Genomic DNA, 18,517 nt, shown 5'->3' on the forward strand with positions numbered 1-18,517 from the left:
GAAACAGAAACTGATATACCGCTCCTTTTATTGTCAAAAACGGCATATGGGACCTGGAAATTTTAATTAACATTATGAAATATCAACTTTTAATAAGAAGTTATATAATTTGTTACATTTTCTTTCCGAATGACATTCGCAGTACACTGCAGTTAATGATATTCAAGGAAATTTTGATCAATGAAAATGTCATCCCTAGAGGGGGCAGTACTTTATTAAATAAATATCAATTTTTAAAAAAATTATCAATTGAAATTTTTGTTCTAGTTCTGAGATTTAGTACCTTTCAAGTGTAATCATCATAAATGTGATGTGTCCTCTTGTAATTAAAACGTGAATAGTTCAATCTACTGTCCGCAAGCATCTCTCTAAGAACATAATTAAGTGTCTACCGTGCTTTGATGTCAGACTAGTGGAAGCATTTGTTGTATTGTTGCACTATATAAAAAGCGGCCCTCCTTTTCTATTATCATATTAATTACATCTTTTGAAGGGGCCCCGAGTGGTCTAAAGCGCTCTCCGTTATGGATCACTGCCATCTCACCTCTGTCTGCGTGGGTTCGAGTCTCGGATTCGGCCAATGTGGGTATGTGAGAAAGCTTGCCAATAGCTTCTCATGGGTTGGTGGTTCTTTCCAAGGTTTTCACTGGTTCTTCCTCAACCATTAATACTGGCCACCATGTATAGCCTATCATGTGCTGAAAAATGGCGTTCAACTACACAACACAAACACACATCTTTTGAATCAAATAAAGAAGGTGGATAAATAAAAAAGTTAAACGGCATGCAAATCATAGATGCTTAAGAACAAGCACCTCTGATCGTATGTCAGGTAACTCATTTCAGCTGATCAATTAACACTGTTATAAATGTTATTGTGTACATAATCTAATTAAACAACCTTAAATTAACCTACTCAATCATAACTGTCCTTAAAGATGGCAAGGCAATCAATCAAAATGAGTACTTTCTAAAATAATTTGTTTTCACATATCTGGACTATTGTGGAGAAAACAAGTTTCAGAGAATTCCTGAATTCGCACATAGATGATAAGAAGTTTCACTATTACTTATGACATCATGGCTTGAACATTTTACTAACTGAAGAATAAAAATCTTGAGTTTTGACATAGATGATTGTTTCACAAAATAAATATTGCTTGTTTTTTTTAAAAGGAATCTTATTTCATAGTGTATCAACAGTTAATCTGGATCCCTGCTTCGTAGTCTCCTTGTTTCGCAAAATACTATTAAACATCACTCCCGGCACCAGACTAGTCAACAAAACAAAAAGAAATAATACACGAATGTTTTTGCATACCGTGTTGGTTTTTGAAACCAGTTGGAATCATGTTATCGATCTTTCATATATTCAAAATTTTAAAATAAATTTAATTGACAGTGAATAAGGAATGACTTCATCAGAAAAAGCACTTTATTGACAATTATTCTCGACATGATTATAAAACAAGGATTCAGTCAATAAATAGCCCACTTCACTCCCACCAACCCTGCAGTTCTCTGATGTCTAGTGGATTTTTTTAGGTCCCCCGGTAACTCGCGCCCTCCCACCCCCCATTATAGTGCCGTCTGAGCTTTTGGACCCTGATGTGCACAAGTTATCAAGGGAGAGGTGTATTTGCAATTATGAGTAAACATTTGATAAACTACAACTATAATGCAATGTGCATTATCAAATCAAGGTAAGAAACAACTACTCGATAAAAGATTATTATTATTATTATTATCAACCTTTCATTTTGGAATCCGTCTTGAAAACTGCAGAATCAAAAGTGGTCTTCCCATCTGGCAGATATGCAGTCACTGTAACTTTATACTTTGAATCCCATCTGAGGGTTTTCAGTCTGCATCTGTTTTCCACAATGTTTTGCCGTAAAACTATTTCTCCTGGTTCGCAAAAGTATGAAATTTCATAATGATCTGCTTGATGTATCGCCACCCAATCTATGTCTGCATACAAAGACCCTTCCTTTTGGACACTGGTAATTTTTATTTCCATTCTTGCACGTTTTGAAGATGCATCCGTATTATTCAGATCTGGACCTGGAAGCAATTGTACAAATACATACTCAAATCTTTGGTTCTGTTGAACAGACTTGAAAATAAATCATTTATGTATCACAGCGGTAAAGTACTGGCTTTAATCCCCTGCCAGGTTCAACATTCAGTTCTAACACATCCGAGGATAAGTAGTCAACCTATGAAGGTCCGTTTTCCTCTAAATGTCTCCAGTTTCTCCTGCCCTGAATACCATCATTGGGCAAAATGTTTAACTCATCCTCTAAAACCATTTCGACAAATAACATTATTTAACTGTAACAATACCTGATCATGTATCATTTTCAGAGACAATATTTATTTATATGGTATCTTACTCAGACAGAAAAATCCATTTAATACTTTTCTCTACACACACTATCATAAAAGTACATTTTAAAACTAAACTATAAACACTAGAGTGAGATATTTTCAACTAATGGATTCGGCATCAGGATAAAAATAGCAAAAATGACTCGAGAGATAACTCTCATCAACCAGTTTCAGGGCTACAAGGTAGATTAATTTTAGTTTTATTATGTCACCCTCTTAAAATAAAGACTTTATTATTATTACAGTCCTACCTAATTATACCAACATCACTTATGTTGACAAGGTGCCTATGTCGATGAAAATGCAAAGTCCCAGGCCTGTGGTCTACTGTTACTACCAAATTTGTTGTGCTTAAGACAATGTCGCTATACAAATATGAACAGGTATGTCAACAGAAGCCCTAGGTCCCAAACTGAACAATCCTTTGTTTTCTAAACATTTATGTTAAAAAGCAGCAAGTTCCGACCCATATCTTGTTCTACAATTATTTGATGTTGCCACTGCAAAAACAAACAGGCATTTGATTGGTCCTCCAAAGTTGGCCTTTCATGGCAACTTCAATAATACATGCACCCTTCATCAAAGCCAACCAGCTACAATCTTCAATAAATACAAAGCATCTTTCATCAAAGAAGTCAGCACCAAACTTTAACAAAAGCAATGAAATCTGATTGATTGTTGCATTTTCCAAAAGTAAATGGAGCAGGCTTATTGTGCTGTGAAAGTTTCCCTTTTTGCAGGGAAAAAGCTTGTGCTTACGACTGTTACCAATGGCAGCCTGATACACAAATTTCACATTTTCTGAAACTACAGATATCTGGCTGTCAAGTTAACTGAAAGCAAGACATCTCACAAGGATGTTTGTGCAACTTTTTATTTTGTTCACATTTTCATTCCCTTTGAACAGCCTCATCCCTTGATAGTCTCAGCAAGAAGACAGTTGTCTAAGGCTGACCAAAACCTAGGCCAATTTAAATATATATATATATATATATATATATATATATATATATATATATATATATATATATATATATATATGTAGCATGTAAACAACAACTATACAGCCACATCCTACTGGCTGCAATCAATATCACAGTGAGTTGTTTAGTAACATGTGTGGAAAATAATCGGGAGAGTTGAACAATCTGGGGCCATGACCATTCTAACTGATGATGCAGACTGAATGCTGAATCATCAAACTAAGCCAAGGTGTCTGCAACAAAAAATTGCATGCCAAGGAGTTACTGCATTAAAAGGACAGAAGGCAAGGCTGACAATCAGGGACCATAACTCTGCAAAAGAAGTTGCTGCATACTGAATATATACCTTAGCAGAAATGTTGATCAAAGTCAGGTGAAGTCTCATTAACACCACTCTGCCTAATAAATCTGTTTACAGTCTAATAAGGGAGTCAGTGTGTATGAACTAATTTGGTTAGGTATGACAATCAGGGACCACAACTCTGCTAATGATGTAGCTGACAATTAAACTCATTTGAAATCTCATCAAGACCAAGTACCAACCTGGGTTGAAATCCAACTAAATTTCATTGATTTATTAAGTATGAGTAAAACTGAAATGGTCCAAACAATAACTATACTAAATAATGTCATTAAATTCTGATAATCAACCTGAAGAAAGATCTACCAATATCAAGCTTTCTATTCACTTTAGTTGAAAACCACACAAAAAGTATGTGGTTGTTGCATTTAAAATAAAAGTACATTGGTCTGTCCACCATGGGTTATAAAAACAGTAATTGATGTTGAATGCTGGCAGACAAAGCTGAGGCCTCATCAATATCAAGCTGTCATTAAATTTTGGTTGAAATCCATTTAAAGTTATTGGAGTACTACAAAGAAATAAATGTTGATAGATTTGACAATCAGGTATTTTATCTCCTTTAAATATTGGTGCACATTGTTCCAGTCAAACTCTGGTTATGCCTCATCAGTATCAATTGTGTTTAAAATCTAATGATAGTTTTAAAAAAGTCACGCTGTCCAATAGAAAAGTAAGCATGTCAAAATCAGGGGTTATAACTCTGCAAAATTATGTACAAAGTTGACAAGCAGTCACAATTTCATCAATATCACGCAGAATACTAAATTTGGTTGAAAGTCAAAATAAAAAAGGAGTTATTGTGCAGAAACAGAAGAGGGTGGGTCTGATAATTATGGACTAAGACTCAGCTAAAAGATAATGCAAAATGCTCACAAATAAATTTATCCAAGGTTTCATCAATATCAAACAGCATATACCACATTTGGTTAAAATCCAATAATACACAAGGGAAAAGAAATTGGGTGGTTGTGGCAATCAAGAACTATAGCTCCGCTATGCAATGGCAAAAAAGTCTGACATTCAAACTAAGCCAAGGTATCATCAATATAAAGATTCATAGCAAATATTATTAAAATCTAATAATATTTAACAGCGGTATTATGTGGAAATGAACAGAGATAGTTGTCAATCAGGAAATATAACTGCTGGAGTTGTAGTAGCTCAGCTGGTAAAGCACTAGACCTGTAATCAATGAGTTGTGGGCTCAATACCTAACCAAGCCAGCCTGGGTAAGCTGCCTCTGCATGTCGTGGGGAAATGCACTTAATTCCCATTTCCTCAACCTGATACAGGCAATAATTTGTTAAAAGTGCCTTAGAAACCAAACAGAAGAAACCATAACTCTGCCAAACAATGATGAAGAATACTGACAATTGAACTTAACCAATGACTTAACAACATCATGCTGCATACCAGATCAGCTTGAAATCTTGTGGCAAGTAAGAGAGTTATTATGTGGAAATGAATGTCAGATGGACCAATGGATGGGCAGGAAGACATACCCGATGTTTTCTATAAGTATGTCTGGTGAACAAACAAATGTGATTACTAGTTTCCTTAAGTTAATGAAATGTGAATTACCTAATGTAAATTTATCAAGGAACATAATTCTGTAATAGATGGTCAATTAAAAATGTATTCAAGGAACCTAAATGTCCCTAAATGTACCTAAAATGGATCTGAACACAAATCTGGACAAATGTGAGATTGACAAACAAGTGGAGCTGCATTATGAACTGACAATAGTGACACCATGCCCTGCCACAAACAATTTGAATAAAATCAGAAATAATTTGTGAATACCAGTGTTCACAAAAAACTAGACACTTATTCAAAACATCTACAAGTGCAATATCCACATGAAATACAAGCCAAATCCACTCATCATCAAACTCATTGGAGTACTTATTTAGATGATGCTTCCAAGAACATTTGTTTTCAATCAAGTACAAAATGTGGATGCTCAGGTGTTCACAAGTTTGTGGATGGATGGATGCTATTTCTTCATCCCCTCACGACAGTAGCTGAGGAAAATATAATGATAAATGACAGATAATATGAGAAATGTAGCCTATAAGGGTCCCAATTAACTTATACTAGTTTGAATACCATTTTAGAGATCAAACTGAAGTTGATAAGGAGGATTTGTTTAATTTTGTTTATCGTCAATAATAGCAACATCAGTTTTATGAAATGTTGCCTCATCAAATGTTAAATAACAATTTTTACATGAAGCTAAATCTTGTAACTACACAAATCTTAGTCCATTCGGAATCAAATTTTGTCTAATATAATTTTTAGAACATTACTGTAATACAGCTTACTTTTAACATTCGAGGATACTTGAACTGTGTGGTTTTACCTTTATACCAATATAATGCTTTAGTACCATGGTACTTTTTTTACTGTATTGGTACTTCTTCAGTTTCCAAAGTAATCTTCTTACAAATTTAATAATATTAACAGCAAGTTTTAATTTTTCATACCAAAATAATTACAGAAATTGTATTTTTTTACAAAAAAGTTGTATCTGTCGCAAATTAATTTTGAAAATACAAATATAATTATATACATGGTCCTTCAAACATATGTTGACATGTGTCACATGTCAACGTAGTGGCCAAATGGGATGATGTGACGGTAATTGGGCCAAAACCAGGTTTTGTCAAAATTTTGGAAAAACAAAATGTAATTACGATGTCAGTGGAACACTTGTGCAGCTGCTACTTGAATTAATATTGTACAAATATACATAGCAGATCAGCTAGCCATGCACAAGTCTTATGACAGTGACATAAAAAAGATGTTTTGATTGATCAGCCAGCATTTTAATATATCAACTTATTGTTCTCCATGACAGCATTACACAACAGTAGTTACTCCCTAAAACTACCATCATTTATTGAAACCAGTACTTGTCATGAGGAATTGAGACAATAGAGCTAAAACAAGTGTCCTATAAAGTCTGAAAATACTTCATTTATAAGAGCTTAGAAGATGAATAAACTTAAATTATATACAAAGAAAGGTATGATGGTTACTAAAATTATCTCAAAACATTGTGATTCTCAAAAAGTGACGCCAATTAAGATATTCATAAAAAGGACCCACCAATTATTCTCCCATTTCACAGACTGTAAACTGGAGTATATACTGCATTGTGCAATATACAGTGTGACCCAGCTACAACACGGTAGTTGGGAGCCATAAAACCCGACCGCGTTATATACCAAAATGTGTTATATGAAACCAAGTCAGTTAGCTGAAGAAAATGTACACCCCCCAAAAAAAGTGGGGGTGTGTAGGTAATAAATGAGGGCGGTAAAATACGTGCTTTATCAGCACAGTTACCATCTTGAATTGATGCATATTAAATGAGAAATACACCTGTAGTGAAAACAGAGAAGACATAATATAATAGTTTACTTTATTTAGAGAACCATGAATTTGTACATATACGTGAATCCTGTTCATATATAAATGTCAAATGTATAGCATGAATACACTATCAACACCGTGTACTCACCTGCGAACCTCATCATATACATTGAATCCACAAGTGGTTCCATCGAAAATATGCACAGACAGCTTTAAAATATTCATTAATTTTGTAACAGGTCATATTGGTCTGAATTCAGTGGAAAAACATAGCACAATCACGTAACAAATGACAAAGCACATTTACTTTAAAGTATGTTCCAAGTCAGTAAAAGTTAGTTTGCGTTTAAACTTTCACAGCACAGTTAACGTGTTCCAGTCACATTGGAAAATGCAAAAATCCATCAGATTCTATCACTTTCATTTAAGTTTGGTACTGACTTCCTTTGAAGAAAAGTTCTTTGCTGTTATTGGAAGAGTGTAGTCGGCTTTCTTTGATGAAGGGTGCATGCGCTATTGAAGTCATCACTAAAGGACAGCTTTGGAGGACCAAACGAATGCCCATTTCTTATTGTGGCAGCAACATCAAATAATTGTATTGCATGATTGAAACTGGTATTTTTTTCCATTTGCTGAGCATGTTTTCATAACAGTCGGTGCTTCAAAGGTAATCTGTTTCCTTTGAAATTTCAGCAAACTGTTTTATCTGGGTACATTTTTAAAAAGAAATTGGCCATCATTTAGACTAATCTAGTTACTGTCCCTCCATGCCTATTGAATAAGCCAATACCACAACTGAAAATTAACAAAGGGTCAATGGACGATAGAGATGCAGGTGTTCTGATGACAGGAATTATTACAGAAAACGTGAGCGTTCTGAAGAATTTAATTCTGACTGAAAGGAAGAGGAATTTTACTTACCATCCTCATATAAATGTCAGTCTTTTTAAATATATTAATTACTAGCGAGAGGCCAAAAATCCGATGAAAGATAGATTACGAGACAATGCCTCGTCCGGTTGAACTCCGTTACCAGAAATGTCAACAACAAAAAAATCGGATATTTCACAACATATAGAACTCATGCTAGATGTCAGGATAAGCAGATTATAACAATGCGCTGTTTAGATGGTTTGTCAGTATGGACAGAGAATTGTTTATGTAACAATAGATAAATTTCAGTGCATTTTATATCCAGTTTGCGGCTTCCTTTCATGGGACCTTTGTCGCCAACAAATAAAAAAGCCACATGGTATGTTTTGCAGCCAATAAGGAAAAATAATCCAAGTTTGCGACATTGGAGAAGACCTACGTGATCCCAGAATCAACTTTTTATGCGTTTTTTCTTCTTGTTACTTTAAAGAAGAAAAAGAAAATACTTTTTCGTGTACGAGAAAAATACTTTTTCATGTACGAGAAAAATACTTTTTCATGTACAAGAAAAATACTTTTACGTGTACGAGAAAAATACTTTTTCATGTACGAGAAAAGTTCATATAAAATTTCAGGAGCGAAGCCACGATCGTCTTGTATTATTCATACGCGATCTCTTCCCCAAAATGATAAGCAACTTTTTACGGTTTTTGCGTACTGTTTAAGAATTTTTTTGTGCACAAGAAAAATATATGCATACGAAATTTTGGGAGCCATGCCACGACTGCGTTATATCCGGATTCGAGTTATAACGGAGCGCGCATAGCGGGGTCACACTGTAATGGTTATTGACAAATGGAATGTTAATACAGCTCTATTTAAAAAAAATGTAAACACAGAATTAACATATTGAAAGAATGTTACTATGTAATAAATAGAACCTCAATTAATTTCACTGGAATATTTACAGCAAGGTAGAAAATTTCCTATCAGTCTTGTATAATTTTGGGCAAAATAGTCATTGTCATTGATGCCCAATACATATATCCTCAAAGTCAGTATTATGTTCCAAACTAAATATATTTGTTATACTTTATTATTTAGAAATCTTTTCTAGTCATGCATTTTCATAAAACCATACAATAATCTCTAATACTAACCAGGGATCTTAAGTCTTCTCTCACTCTCAGTAAGACAGATATCATGCACAGCATTGGCAACAATCTCGTTCATTAACCGTTCAATGGGTAATAATAAGTCACACTCTGGTCCTATCATGGCTTGCTTTATGTCATCCCCTGTTCTGAATTAAGCATACAAAAACAATGGTAAAGATTAAAAATCAAAAGTTAAATGTTTGGATGGGGAGAGTGAGCTTAAGTACATACATATGATGGATGACCAACTACTTTAAGATTAGTATTTTTTAAATTGTTTGTAATTTCTGATAAGAAACAGTTTGAGTCTGCTTCTTAAGTTTCCTCTATGCTTGAATTTGCTTCTTAAGTTTCCTCTATGCTTGAATTACCTATCTTTATTTAAATATCTTATAATGATATCGACTAACAGTCTACATGCCAAAAAGAATTCCCAGCAATTTAAGATAAGACCATTGTTTCTTCTTTTAATTGCTGAGTGTTGAAACCATCTTGAGGCCATACTGGTGACTCGATTGGCACAATCTTCCCATAGAAATGTTTCAGTCAAAACACTATGTCGATATGACTATCCATTCAGGCAAAATAGTGGCAACAAGATTTCAAGATAGCTGCAATGGTGACCATAGTGGATGTCAGACTGGCATCCAATTTATTTAGTGCCAACTAGACAACTTAATAAGTCATCTGGTAAAAAACTTTTATGATTTCTTGTTTAAAAGTAGTTATAACAAGATTTTCAAGATGACTGCTGTACTGTTTTTTATTAATCTTTTAGATTTCAGATTGGCACCATTTTCAATCAGGAGTAACAATCTAGCATCAGGGGTGAAACGATTCATCGATATATCAATGTATCAATACTTTTGTTGCAATGATACACATACTGATACAAGAGATGGAGAATCAATACAAAAAAATACTTACCGTCAGCAAATTATTTTAGCACTCAGGAGTCATGAATAATTATTATTAGTTTGCCTTGTTTTTCTTTAAATTTAGAATTCATCTGAAAGAGCATTTGCAGTCACAGGCACTCATTTTTGTTAGTAAAAATGAAAAGGACTATTCAGTATATTCACGTGCCATCTACAAATTAACGCAAAGTGATATGGTTCATAATCTGTCCCCCCCCCCACTAAATGATAATTATCTTCACCCAGCATTATGTTCAGCAAATATGGTGCTTATATGGCAGAGAGACCATCTTAAATCTCATTATCCCTTCTCTTCCTACACGGATGGTCATATTAACATGAGATTGTCACTAAACAACTTTTTATGACGTCTAGATGGTGCTAAGTAAAAATGGTGCCAAGCTGATGTCCAATATGGCCACCATATCAGCCATCTTGAAAATCTTATTTTCATCAATTTTTATTTTTCACAGAGCATGCTCACTTATTGTTAAATATCTATTTACTATTAACTTTATGTGCTCCACGTGTACAGTTAAGTACTTTACTCATCATTTAATAACCACTTTCACGCAAAGTTTTTATGTTGAATTGTATCTTGTCTACGCTGGTTGATTTGAAAGCTTCACTACTGGAGTGCTACACACTAAAATATGTCACAGTGAACTCTCATTGGTGGTTACTGCTCATTTCAGTCCAAGTTAAACAAAAATAACCAATCAAAAATTAATTTACCTTACTCCCTGTGTGACAAACAGGAAGTATTGGCAAAGCAACAGAGAAACCTTGTGCAAAAGTCATTAATTTATAAAGAACTTAAGAAGAGATACTGCCAGGGTGTGCAATTGTGTGAATTGTGCAAAATTTTTACAAATTCGTACACTTGGAGAACAGTGATGCATGAGAACTCCTGAAAATTATGAAAATGTGCTCAACAAAGTATACACATTTTATGTAACCATTCTTGCTGCGACATCAATTTCTGGGCAGGGAACTGCTTACACATCTGGGTTCTTCATACATGATACAAATGGTTGTGAAAGTAAATTTGATTGGCATATTGTGCTCTGGAATAAGTATTATGGCATAATTTGAACCTTTCTTCATGGAAGTTTTAAAAATATGTGTTCAAAATATGGGCTACATAGAAAAGCCAGACCCAGCATGGTTCATTACTTTTTTGTCTGGCAAATACTGGATGATGATAGTGATGATGACAATAATTTTTAAAGTTATAAAGTATAACAGATTTTCGGAGCCTGAGAAGTGTTAATGGAAATACCAGTGAGTGATTTTGAGCCCGAAAATGGTATTAAATACAAGTCGATGTACATGTTGCATGGACAAAAAAACAGATGATATAACAGTAGTCTCCATTTCAGCAGTATTTCAAAATTAAATTCAGAAGTGCAGAATACTGAGCCTAATTAAAATAATAAAAAGATGAATGTAATTTTCATTTTTTTTATCAATCAATTTGGCATTGTAGATCATATACTTCAATACCATATATCTATATGAGGGTTAAGCTAAACTCAAAAATATGGATGACAAAAATGAAATTAAGAATAAAAGATATTTATTTGAATATCTCTGTCTGCACAAGCAGTGTATATCATTTGATGACCTAAAATCCTAATATATCATTATGGAAAAATAAGAGATCTAACATGATAGCAGTCAATCAACTACTGATTCAAGAAGAAAGTTCATATTCATTAGTGAAAATCCTATTTTTAAGCCGATGTACCCAAAAGATAATATATGTGAGCTCTAGAAATACGTACATAACAGCCATAAAGATCAGTTTCCCACCATTTTCAAGCTGAAAAAGCTAGCTATGTATATGCCCCATCAGAAAGAAGCACAGAGCAATATTCATACACAGATAAGGAGCAGAGTATATTTAACAGATTAATGCTTATACAACTAGAGTTGACATCTTTTAAAGATTTTGATTTCATTATAGCTCTAAGAAACTGAAGCAGAAAGAAAGAGAGATATTGAAGTGTTAGGTAAATACTGAACTATGGCCATTTTCTCTTTCCCCTCCTCCTTTTCTACTCAACCCTTATTTTGGTGACACTGTGTGAGGTGCGCCTCAAGTTAAAAATCCTGGCAGCATCTCTGCTTAAATTGTACATGGGGAACAAATTTGGAATTTCTCTTTAAATGCATAAATATTTAAGCAGTGAATGAGGATGCCAATGTTATAAAAAAATTTAGCATAGAATCAGCAAGGGAGCAGATTTCAAAGCACTCAAGTTTATCACCTTGTGTCAATCTTTAAGAAAACATAGAATGGGACTGGGTTTTGTCAATAGTCTTCCTTCATCATTAACATATACAAATACCTCTGGCGGCAGCATTCTCTTGCATCTGCAAGAAGTAATATTAATAGATTGTTGGTACTCATCTTCATTCCCATGCCCAGATCTGTTCTAGATGAGATTTCTTTTGCATGAGGAAAGTGCATTATTTCTTCTGTTTTGAAGATAACATCGTAATCTCTTTAAGTTCAATAGAGACATTTAACTGGAAATAAGATGTTTTCAAAGCATTCATGCAGTACAAACCAACAGGCCCGGTGGCTAAAGTGAGTTAAATAGAGCCACCATTAAAAGAGACCTTTCCACCAAAAAGTCCTTTAAACAAAAACAACAAAGAAAAGAGGCAACATAGTGTGCACACTTTTAAGTCCCTAAAAGTATGCAGCCAGTACTCAAAATAAAAGAAACAGATTTTCTGAAAATCTCCTTCCTTATTTCAATCTAAATGGTAAAAGCAAACACCAGTCATTAAAAGACACACAAACATGAGACAAACCTGCTTCTCGTTTAAGACACCATATGTAAAACAACCCTAAAATCAAATCAAAATTTTAGTCCAATGCTGCTTACAATTTACAAAATGCAGTATATCTCAAATGATGATTTATATACAGGTGTAAGTGAATGGGGATAATGATGTTTAAAATATTTTTTTTAATAGTGTTCATTACATGTTTGCATATTAAAAAGAACTTTCAGTTCCAATAAAGTTAGAAGAAATCAAGTATCATGTAAAAGAGAAATATATGAAAGAACTCTTACATTGGTCCAATCTCATTTTGTAGTGCCTTCAATTTCTGAAAAGATACAAAACATTTTCCATCAATTTGAGAATAATATGGGACAGAGAAAAAACAAAGACATAACTATTTCTTTTCTTCCAAGTATATGATAAATATTTTATCAGTAATTTTGAAACCAAGTATCAATTTTAAATTCATAAGTAATGGAAAAGTGGAACTATCATTTACAATATATATTGGAATACTGTAGCACACATTGTAAATTACGAAACTATTGTTTTTACAATGCACTTACGTTAATGGGTGCAACCACTTTCATAGAGGATATTAACTGTACCTCTCTCTCTCTCTATATATATATATATATATACATATAGTCAATGTGTGTGCATGTGTGCATATCGATATGTGCTCAGTTTTCATTCAAGTACAGATAAGATTAACAAAGAAGCAGCCAGCTCAATGTAATAGAAAAGTCTACATATGTAATGACTGAAATCACTTTACACTAATATACTCTGTGAGATTTCTGTTGAAGAAAATAAATACTGTGTTTATTCACTGAGCACTCACTATCAAAAATATGCTTGCATCATCATTTGTAAGACTGGATAGTTCAGCAAAAGCTGCTATCTTAATCACTGTCTTTGCTTTAAGATCTTCCAATCTATGTAGATGACTTTCAAGAGAAGTTATACTCTTTTTCATTTCTTCCTGAATCCTATTTTCTGCTGCCATTTTTCTTCTTTCAACTTCTTCTGTCATTTTTCCAAATCTCTGAACAAGTTCAATCTTTTTCTCTTCCACCCTTTTCTGTGTATTCATTTGAAGAAAAAGAGAAGAAAAAATAAGAAATGAATTCTAAGAAACGTAATCTATTCCTGATTTGTACATCAAAATGTCTCAAATATTTACATAAATAATATTGTCACATTCTCCATGTATTTATTACATATATTTGTTGCCACCGTGAATAAACTGTTAATTTTATTTTTACTGGGAAATAATGAAAATCAACTTACACTTAAAATATATAATTCTGACACAACGTTTTGGGAATAATAGATTCTGTTTGAGGATAAACTAGATTGTTATCTGCTTGCTTGAAGTTATGTACTCAAATTTGACATAAAGAATCAAATTTAAAACTATTCAGTAAGGTTTTAAAATTGTATTATTAGTTAGACAAAATTTATTTGTTTCCTCTATGAGGCCAAAATAAATTAGCAGGTTTAGCCCAGTACCTGAAGCACTTCGTACATTGTATATGTTAATCATTATAATATACATATAATGGTTTTAAAAAAAATCCTACCTACCCTCATTTTAAAACTGGAGCAATAGGAAACATATTAAGGCGGGGGCACGTGAATGAAGGCATGCTTACGAAACAACTTTTTTCAGCTGCCTAAGATTCAAACTGACCAAGCGGAAAGAAAAAATTACTAAATGTAATACTTCACACTGCACTGTAGATGCAAATTGTTAAAACTGAACAGGAACAGGACAAACAAAAATTTCTTGTATTATGCCACAAGCAAACCATTTGAGCTCTAAAACTCATGTCATGCTTCCTCTTGAAGATGATAAAATTAAAGATTTAAAAACAATTTTTTGCCTGCTTTTTTAATATCTATGTAGTGGTAATATGCAACTTGAGTGTGAGAAGCTTACCTGTATGGTCTGTATTAGACCAGTTATATCAGCTAGTCTCTTTTCTAAGTCTTGATCTTCATCCAGAAGCCTTGCTAGAATACACTCCAACTCCTCCTAAACAATAGACAAATGAATTTACAGTACCTCAAGCTAGGTTCACAAAATTGATTTTAATAATGTTGTTTATTCTGCTTGGCTTGTGTAGTTCCAATCAACAAATATAGCACTACCATGAATGAAGGAGTTACTACCTTGTGACCAGTTTGACAGCTATTTTGATATAAAGCACCTTTAAAATCATGCTTAGAATAATGTTCAAGTAAATTCAAAATGACAGTCTGAATAAAAAATTATGCTGTTACCCATAGTTAAAGAAGTTAGTTTTAAATTTGCTAACAGTATCACAGTTGGGGGTGTTGTCACAGCATGCCTCTATCTAAAAATGGATATTTATACATCTCAGGAGTCAAAGAACATATACTGGTAATAATTAATGTAGAGATACTTTTAATGGTCAATTAATAATTTGTTTTACTTCATTCATCTCACCTAAACATATATTCCAAGTTAGGGAACACAAAACAGAAGGACATTAGAAATGACATTCTGTTGGGAGATATAAACAAATCCCAAACATATATAAATGCATAAAAATATTTTTTGTGTTCGAAAATGGCAGTAAATCCATAAACCCAAACCAAACAAATTAACAGGGTTCTTAATAGGCATGTACCCTCAGCTTTTGACGCCTGAAATTTAAATCTGAACCATTTCTAAAACATGGAAATTCCAACCAGCGCTATTTTATGATGCACATTGGTTTGGGCCAGAGCATCTGTCTTAATTACCCTTGATTTGTCTGTAGAATAATTTCCTACTGAAAATGTGCTGTCCATTATAAAAATACTGTATCTGCCAGTAATCGTCATTTGCTATTTATCATTATATCTTATCTACCAATAGTATCACACTCATACAAAATCAATATGAACTGAGTATAGGTAACAGGTCACTCGGATGACTCTTCAGATTTAAAATCTATCAACAACCCTGAATTACAATTTCCTCCCACTAAATATAGGTTCTACTTCCACTCCACTGGGGAATCATTTTTCTTGGTAAAACCATTTTTTTTCATACTAACCTAACAACAATCTGAAGCAGGAAATCATTCTAGCAATACCAAAATATTAGTTTCGTTATGGTAACTTGACATAATAATGTAAATATTACAATACATTTCTAGTAGCTTAGTGAATGTAAATTGACCCAGAAGATCAGAACACGCGAAAATATGGTCATAAATAATGAATTCACAGACTGAAGCTTTGCTGTTCATCTGCACCATCAGAAATGACAATGGTCCAGGCATCCAAGAGGTAGTAACTATTTCCAATCTTTATTATCAATTTCTGCACAAAAGAAATTAGAATTACAAGTACATGATGAATACAGACATAAAACATTCTCATCCATAACCTAGAAGTATATATTACCCTTTTCTTTCTATAAGCTGACTGCATTTCAGTTGTGACATGATGCTCGTGGATTCCATCTATGGAACTTTGGTCTCCCTTAGTGCAAATTTCATTACAAGACATGCAGTATCTCTCTCTTCTCAGCTGGTCATGTTTCTGAGAAGCAACAGATTGATTTTCGGTTGCCAAATGCGTAAAAGCAGACCTTGATTCCTCATGTTCACGTTTCTCTCCATACGCATCCATAATATGCACAAGCTTGTGACTGGCCAGAATTCCTCTCTTTGGATGCAGTTGTTCCAGACACAACCTGCAGTAGTTTAGCTGGCACTGCAAACATTTTTTCACTGCCTTTCCCTTTTGGCCCTCCTCACAAACATCACATGGAATAACTCTCTCTACTTTCAATGATTCCTGAAACTTGCATACTATCGATGCAAGAGTAAAATTCTTTGGCAAAGATTCTATGTGAATCTTATCCTTTACTTGAAAGAGATGTCTACAACTTGGACACTGGAGCTCATAATCACAATCACTTTCCTTCTTAGAATGTAGGCCTATAAGGCATGACTTACAAAGGGAATGATGACATGGAAGAAGCCTAGGATCTTTGTACAACTCTAAACATACTGGGCATGTCAGCTCCTCTTCTATAGTTACTGTTGCCATTATTTATCATCTGTAATGAAATAGATGTACACATCTGGAATATCATTATTCACATGAAAATATGTTTCATGAATGCAAATTTTAGCATTTTTGCATACCTGGAACATGTCATGATACTTATGTATACATAACCTGTGCTCAAAAATCTGATAGCCTGGGACCTTTCAGATTGGGCTCCTGTAATCTAAGTGAAATGCCCTTAGGGCCTGTTGAGAAAAAAATATATAATCTGCCTGAGAAAACTTCTATCACAATAACAAAATGCAGAATTTTATTTTAAAAGTCTTGCACATGTATTATATTTATCCCCATTAATGCCCCTTACCCTTATGAAGACTGCCTCCTTACCATATTTCTATCAAAAGCTGTCAACTTTGTGTACAATGTGAAGCATGTGACCTATGCATGGGGAGCAGATTGCCTAGTTACCTATAATTACAGTGCAGGTCTCACTTGGCTCAGTTCAACAATATCATTTTTTAGGCCATCTACAGCATATTGCTTTTATCAAATGCTTTTGAAAATTATGATTTGTTTAAAATCAGAAAAAAAAACAAAAAGCAATTGGCATTTTTACACAATCTATCCACTCATTACAGTAAACAGCCAGAACCAGTCTAATGGGGAACAGAACTGTTCTGGCAGTCATTGCAACAGGTGCAATGATGGGTGGCTGATTGTTGCTGTAGGGTCAAATGCCATTTTTCAGCACATGATAGGCTATACATGGCGGCCAGTATTAATGGTGGAGGAAGAACCTGGGAAAACCCCAGAAAGAACCACCGGCCCATGGGATGCTACTGATGGGTGGCTGAGTAACAGGATTAAGGCTTACGTATGTACACAAGATGCTGTTAATTGATTACTTTACTGAACATTGTAATATGGAGAGTTTAGACAAATGTGAGAGGTATTTTGAGGTGTTATATTACAAGTAATAATAGAATCAAAAGTGGGCAATGATGGCTCTTGAGCCTTGGATTAAAAATCAGCTGTCCTTTGGCAGAGGTAAGATACAAATGAAAGACCAACCAAAAATTAATTTTGGCAGAAACAGCAGCAGAGGGGGGGAACAGACCGAAACTAATTTTTTAAACAAAAACCCTTTATGAAACTATTCTTCGATTTTGACGAAATAAACCCTTCTATTCAGAATACAAAACAAAAAAAAATGTCCCCCGAAAACTCGAAGAATTTCCAGGGACAAACTCGTTGAGTTTCCGCTGGCAACTTGGTTTACTTCAATAAATCTGAAACAGTTTCCGTGGCGGGGTCGTTATTGAAAAATCCATGGGTCGGGTCCATTCCCCTCTGCTGCTCAAATCCATGCGGGGGAATTAAATCATGGACAAATAAATAATGGCAAATATCGGAGAATCTCGTACAACTAGACTAGCCCGAGAACGCCTCGAAGCGATTAAAAGATTTATTCCTGTCCGTGATAGTGTCAAAAAAAAATTACGAGCACGACAAGAAGCAAAAGTTGAATTCGCGGAAGGTGCCGTGGAATTATTCAAACCTGTTACGGCAGCTACTACTGAGGTTAAAACTGCTATCACAGGAAAAATTGACCCTGTT

The 18,517-nt window shown here is 34.1% G+C and overlaps 1 protein-coding gene across 4 annotated transcripts in view; it reads right to left on the reverse strand.

Moving 5' to 3' along the window:
- The window catches only part of LOC149798471 (uncharacterized), a 78,493-nt gene that overhangs the window by 35,008 nt on the left and 24,968 nt on the right, over positions 1–18,517 (reverse strand). For 3 of the 4 annotated variants that reach the window (XM_089963666.1, XM_089963667.1, XM_089963665.1), the window contains exons 2-7: positions 16,289–16,949; positions 14,811–14,906; positions 13,710–13,949; positions 13,156–13,190; positions 9,150–9,292; positions 1,753–2,064 (exon numbers count right to left, since the gene is read on the reverse strand). In XM_089963666.1, the coding sequence (XP_089819792.1) occupies positions 1,753–2,064; positions 9,150–9,292; positions 13,156–13,190; positions 13,710–13,949; positions 14,811–14,906; positions 16,289–16,939 (1,477 nt within the window). In that variant the 5' untranslated portion in view covers positions 16,940–16,949. The remainder of the gene's footprint in view (positions 1–1,752; positions 2,065–9,149; positions 9,293–13,155; positions 13,191–13,709; positions 13,950–14,810; positions 14,907–16,288; positions 16,950–18,517) is intronic. The other variant, XM_089963668.1, reaches the window with a different exon arrangement.

Source organism: Sinohyriopsis cumingii, chromosome 6 (assembly GCF_028554795.1).
Source record: "Sinohyriopsis cumingii isolate HCF-2022 chromosome 6, ASM2855479v2, whole genome shotgun sequence".
NCBI lineage: Eukaryota > Metazoa > Mollusca > Bivalvia > Unionida > Unionidae > Sinohyriopsis > Sinohyriopsis cumingii.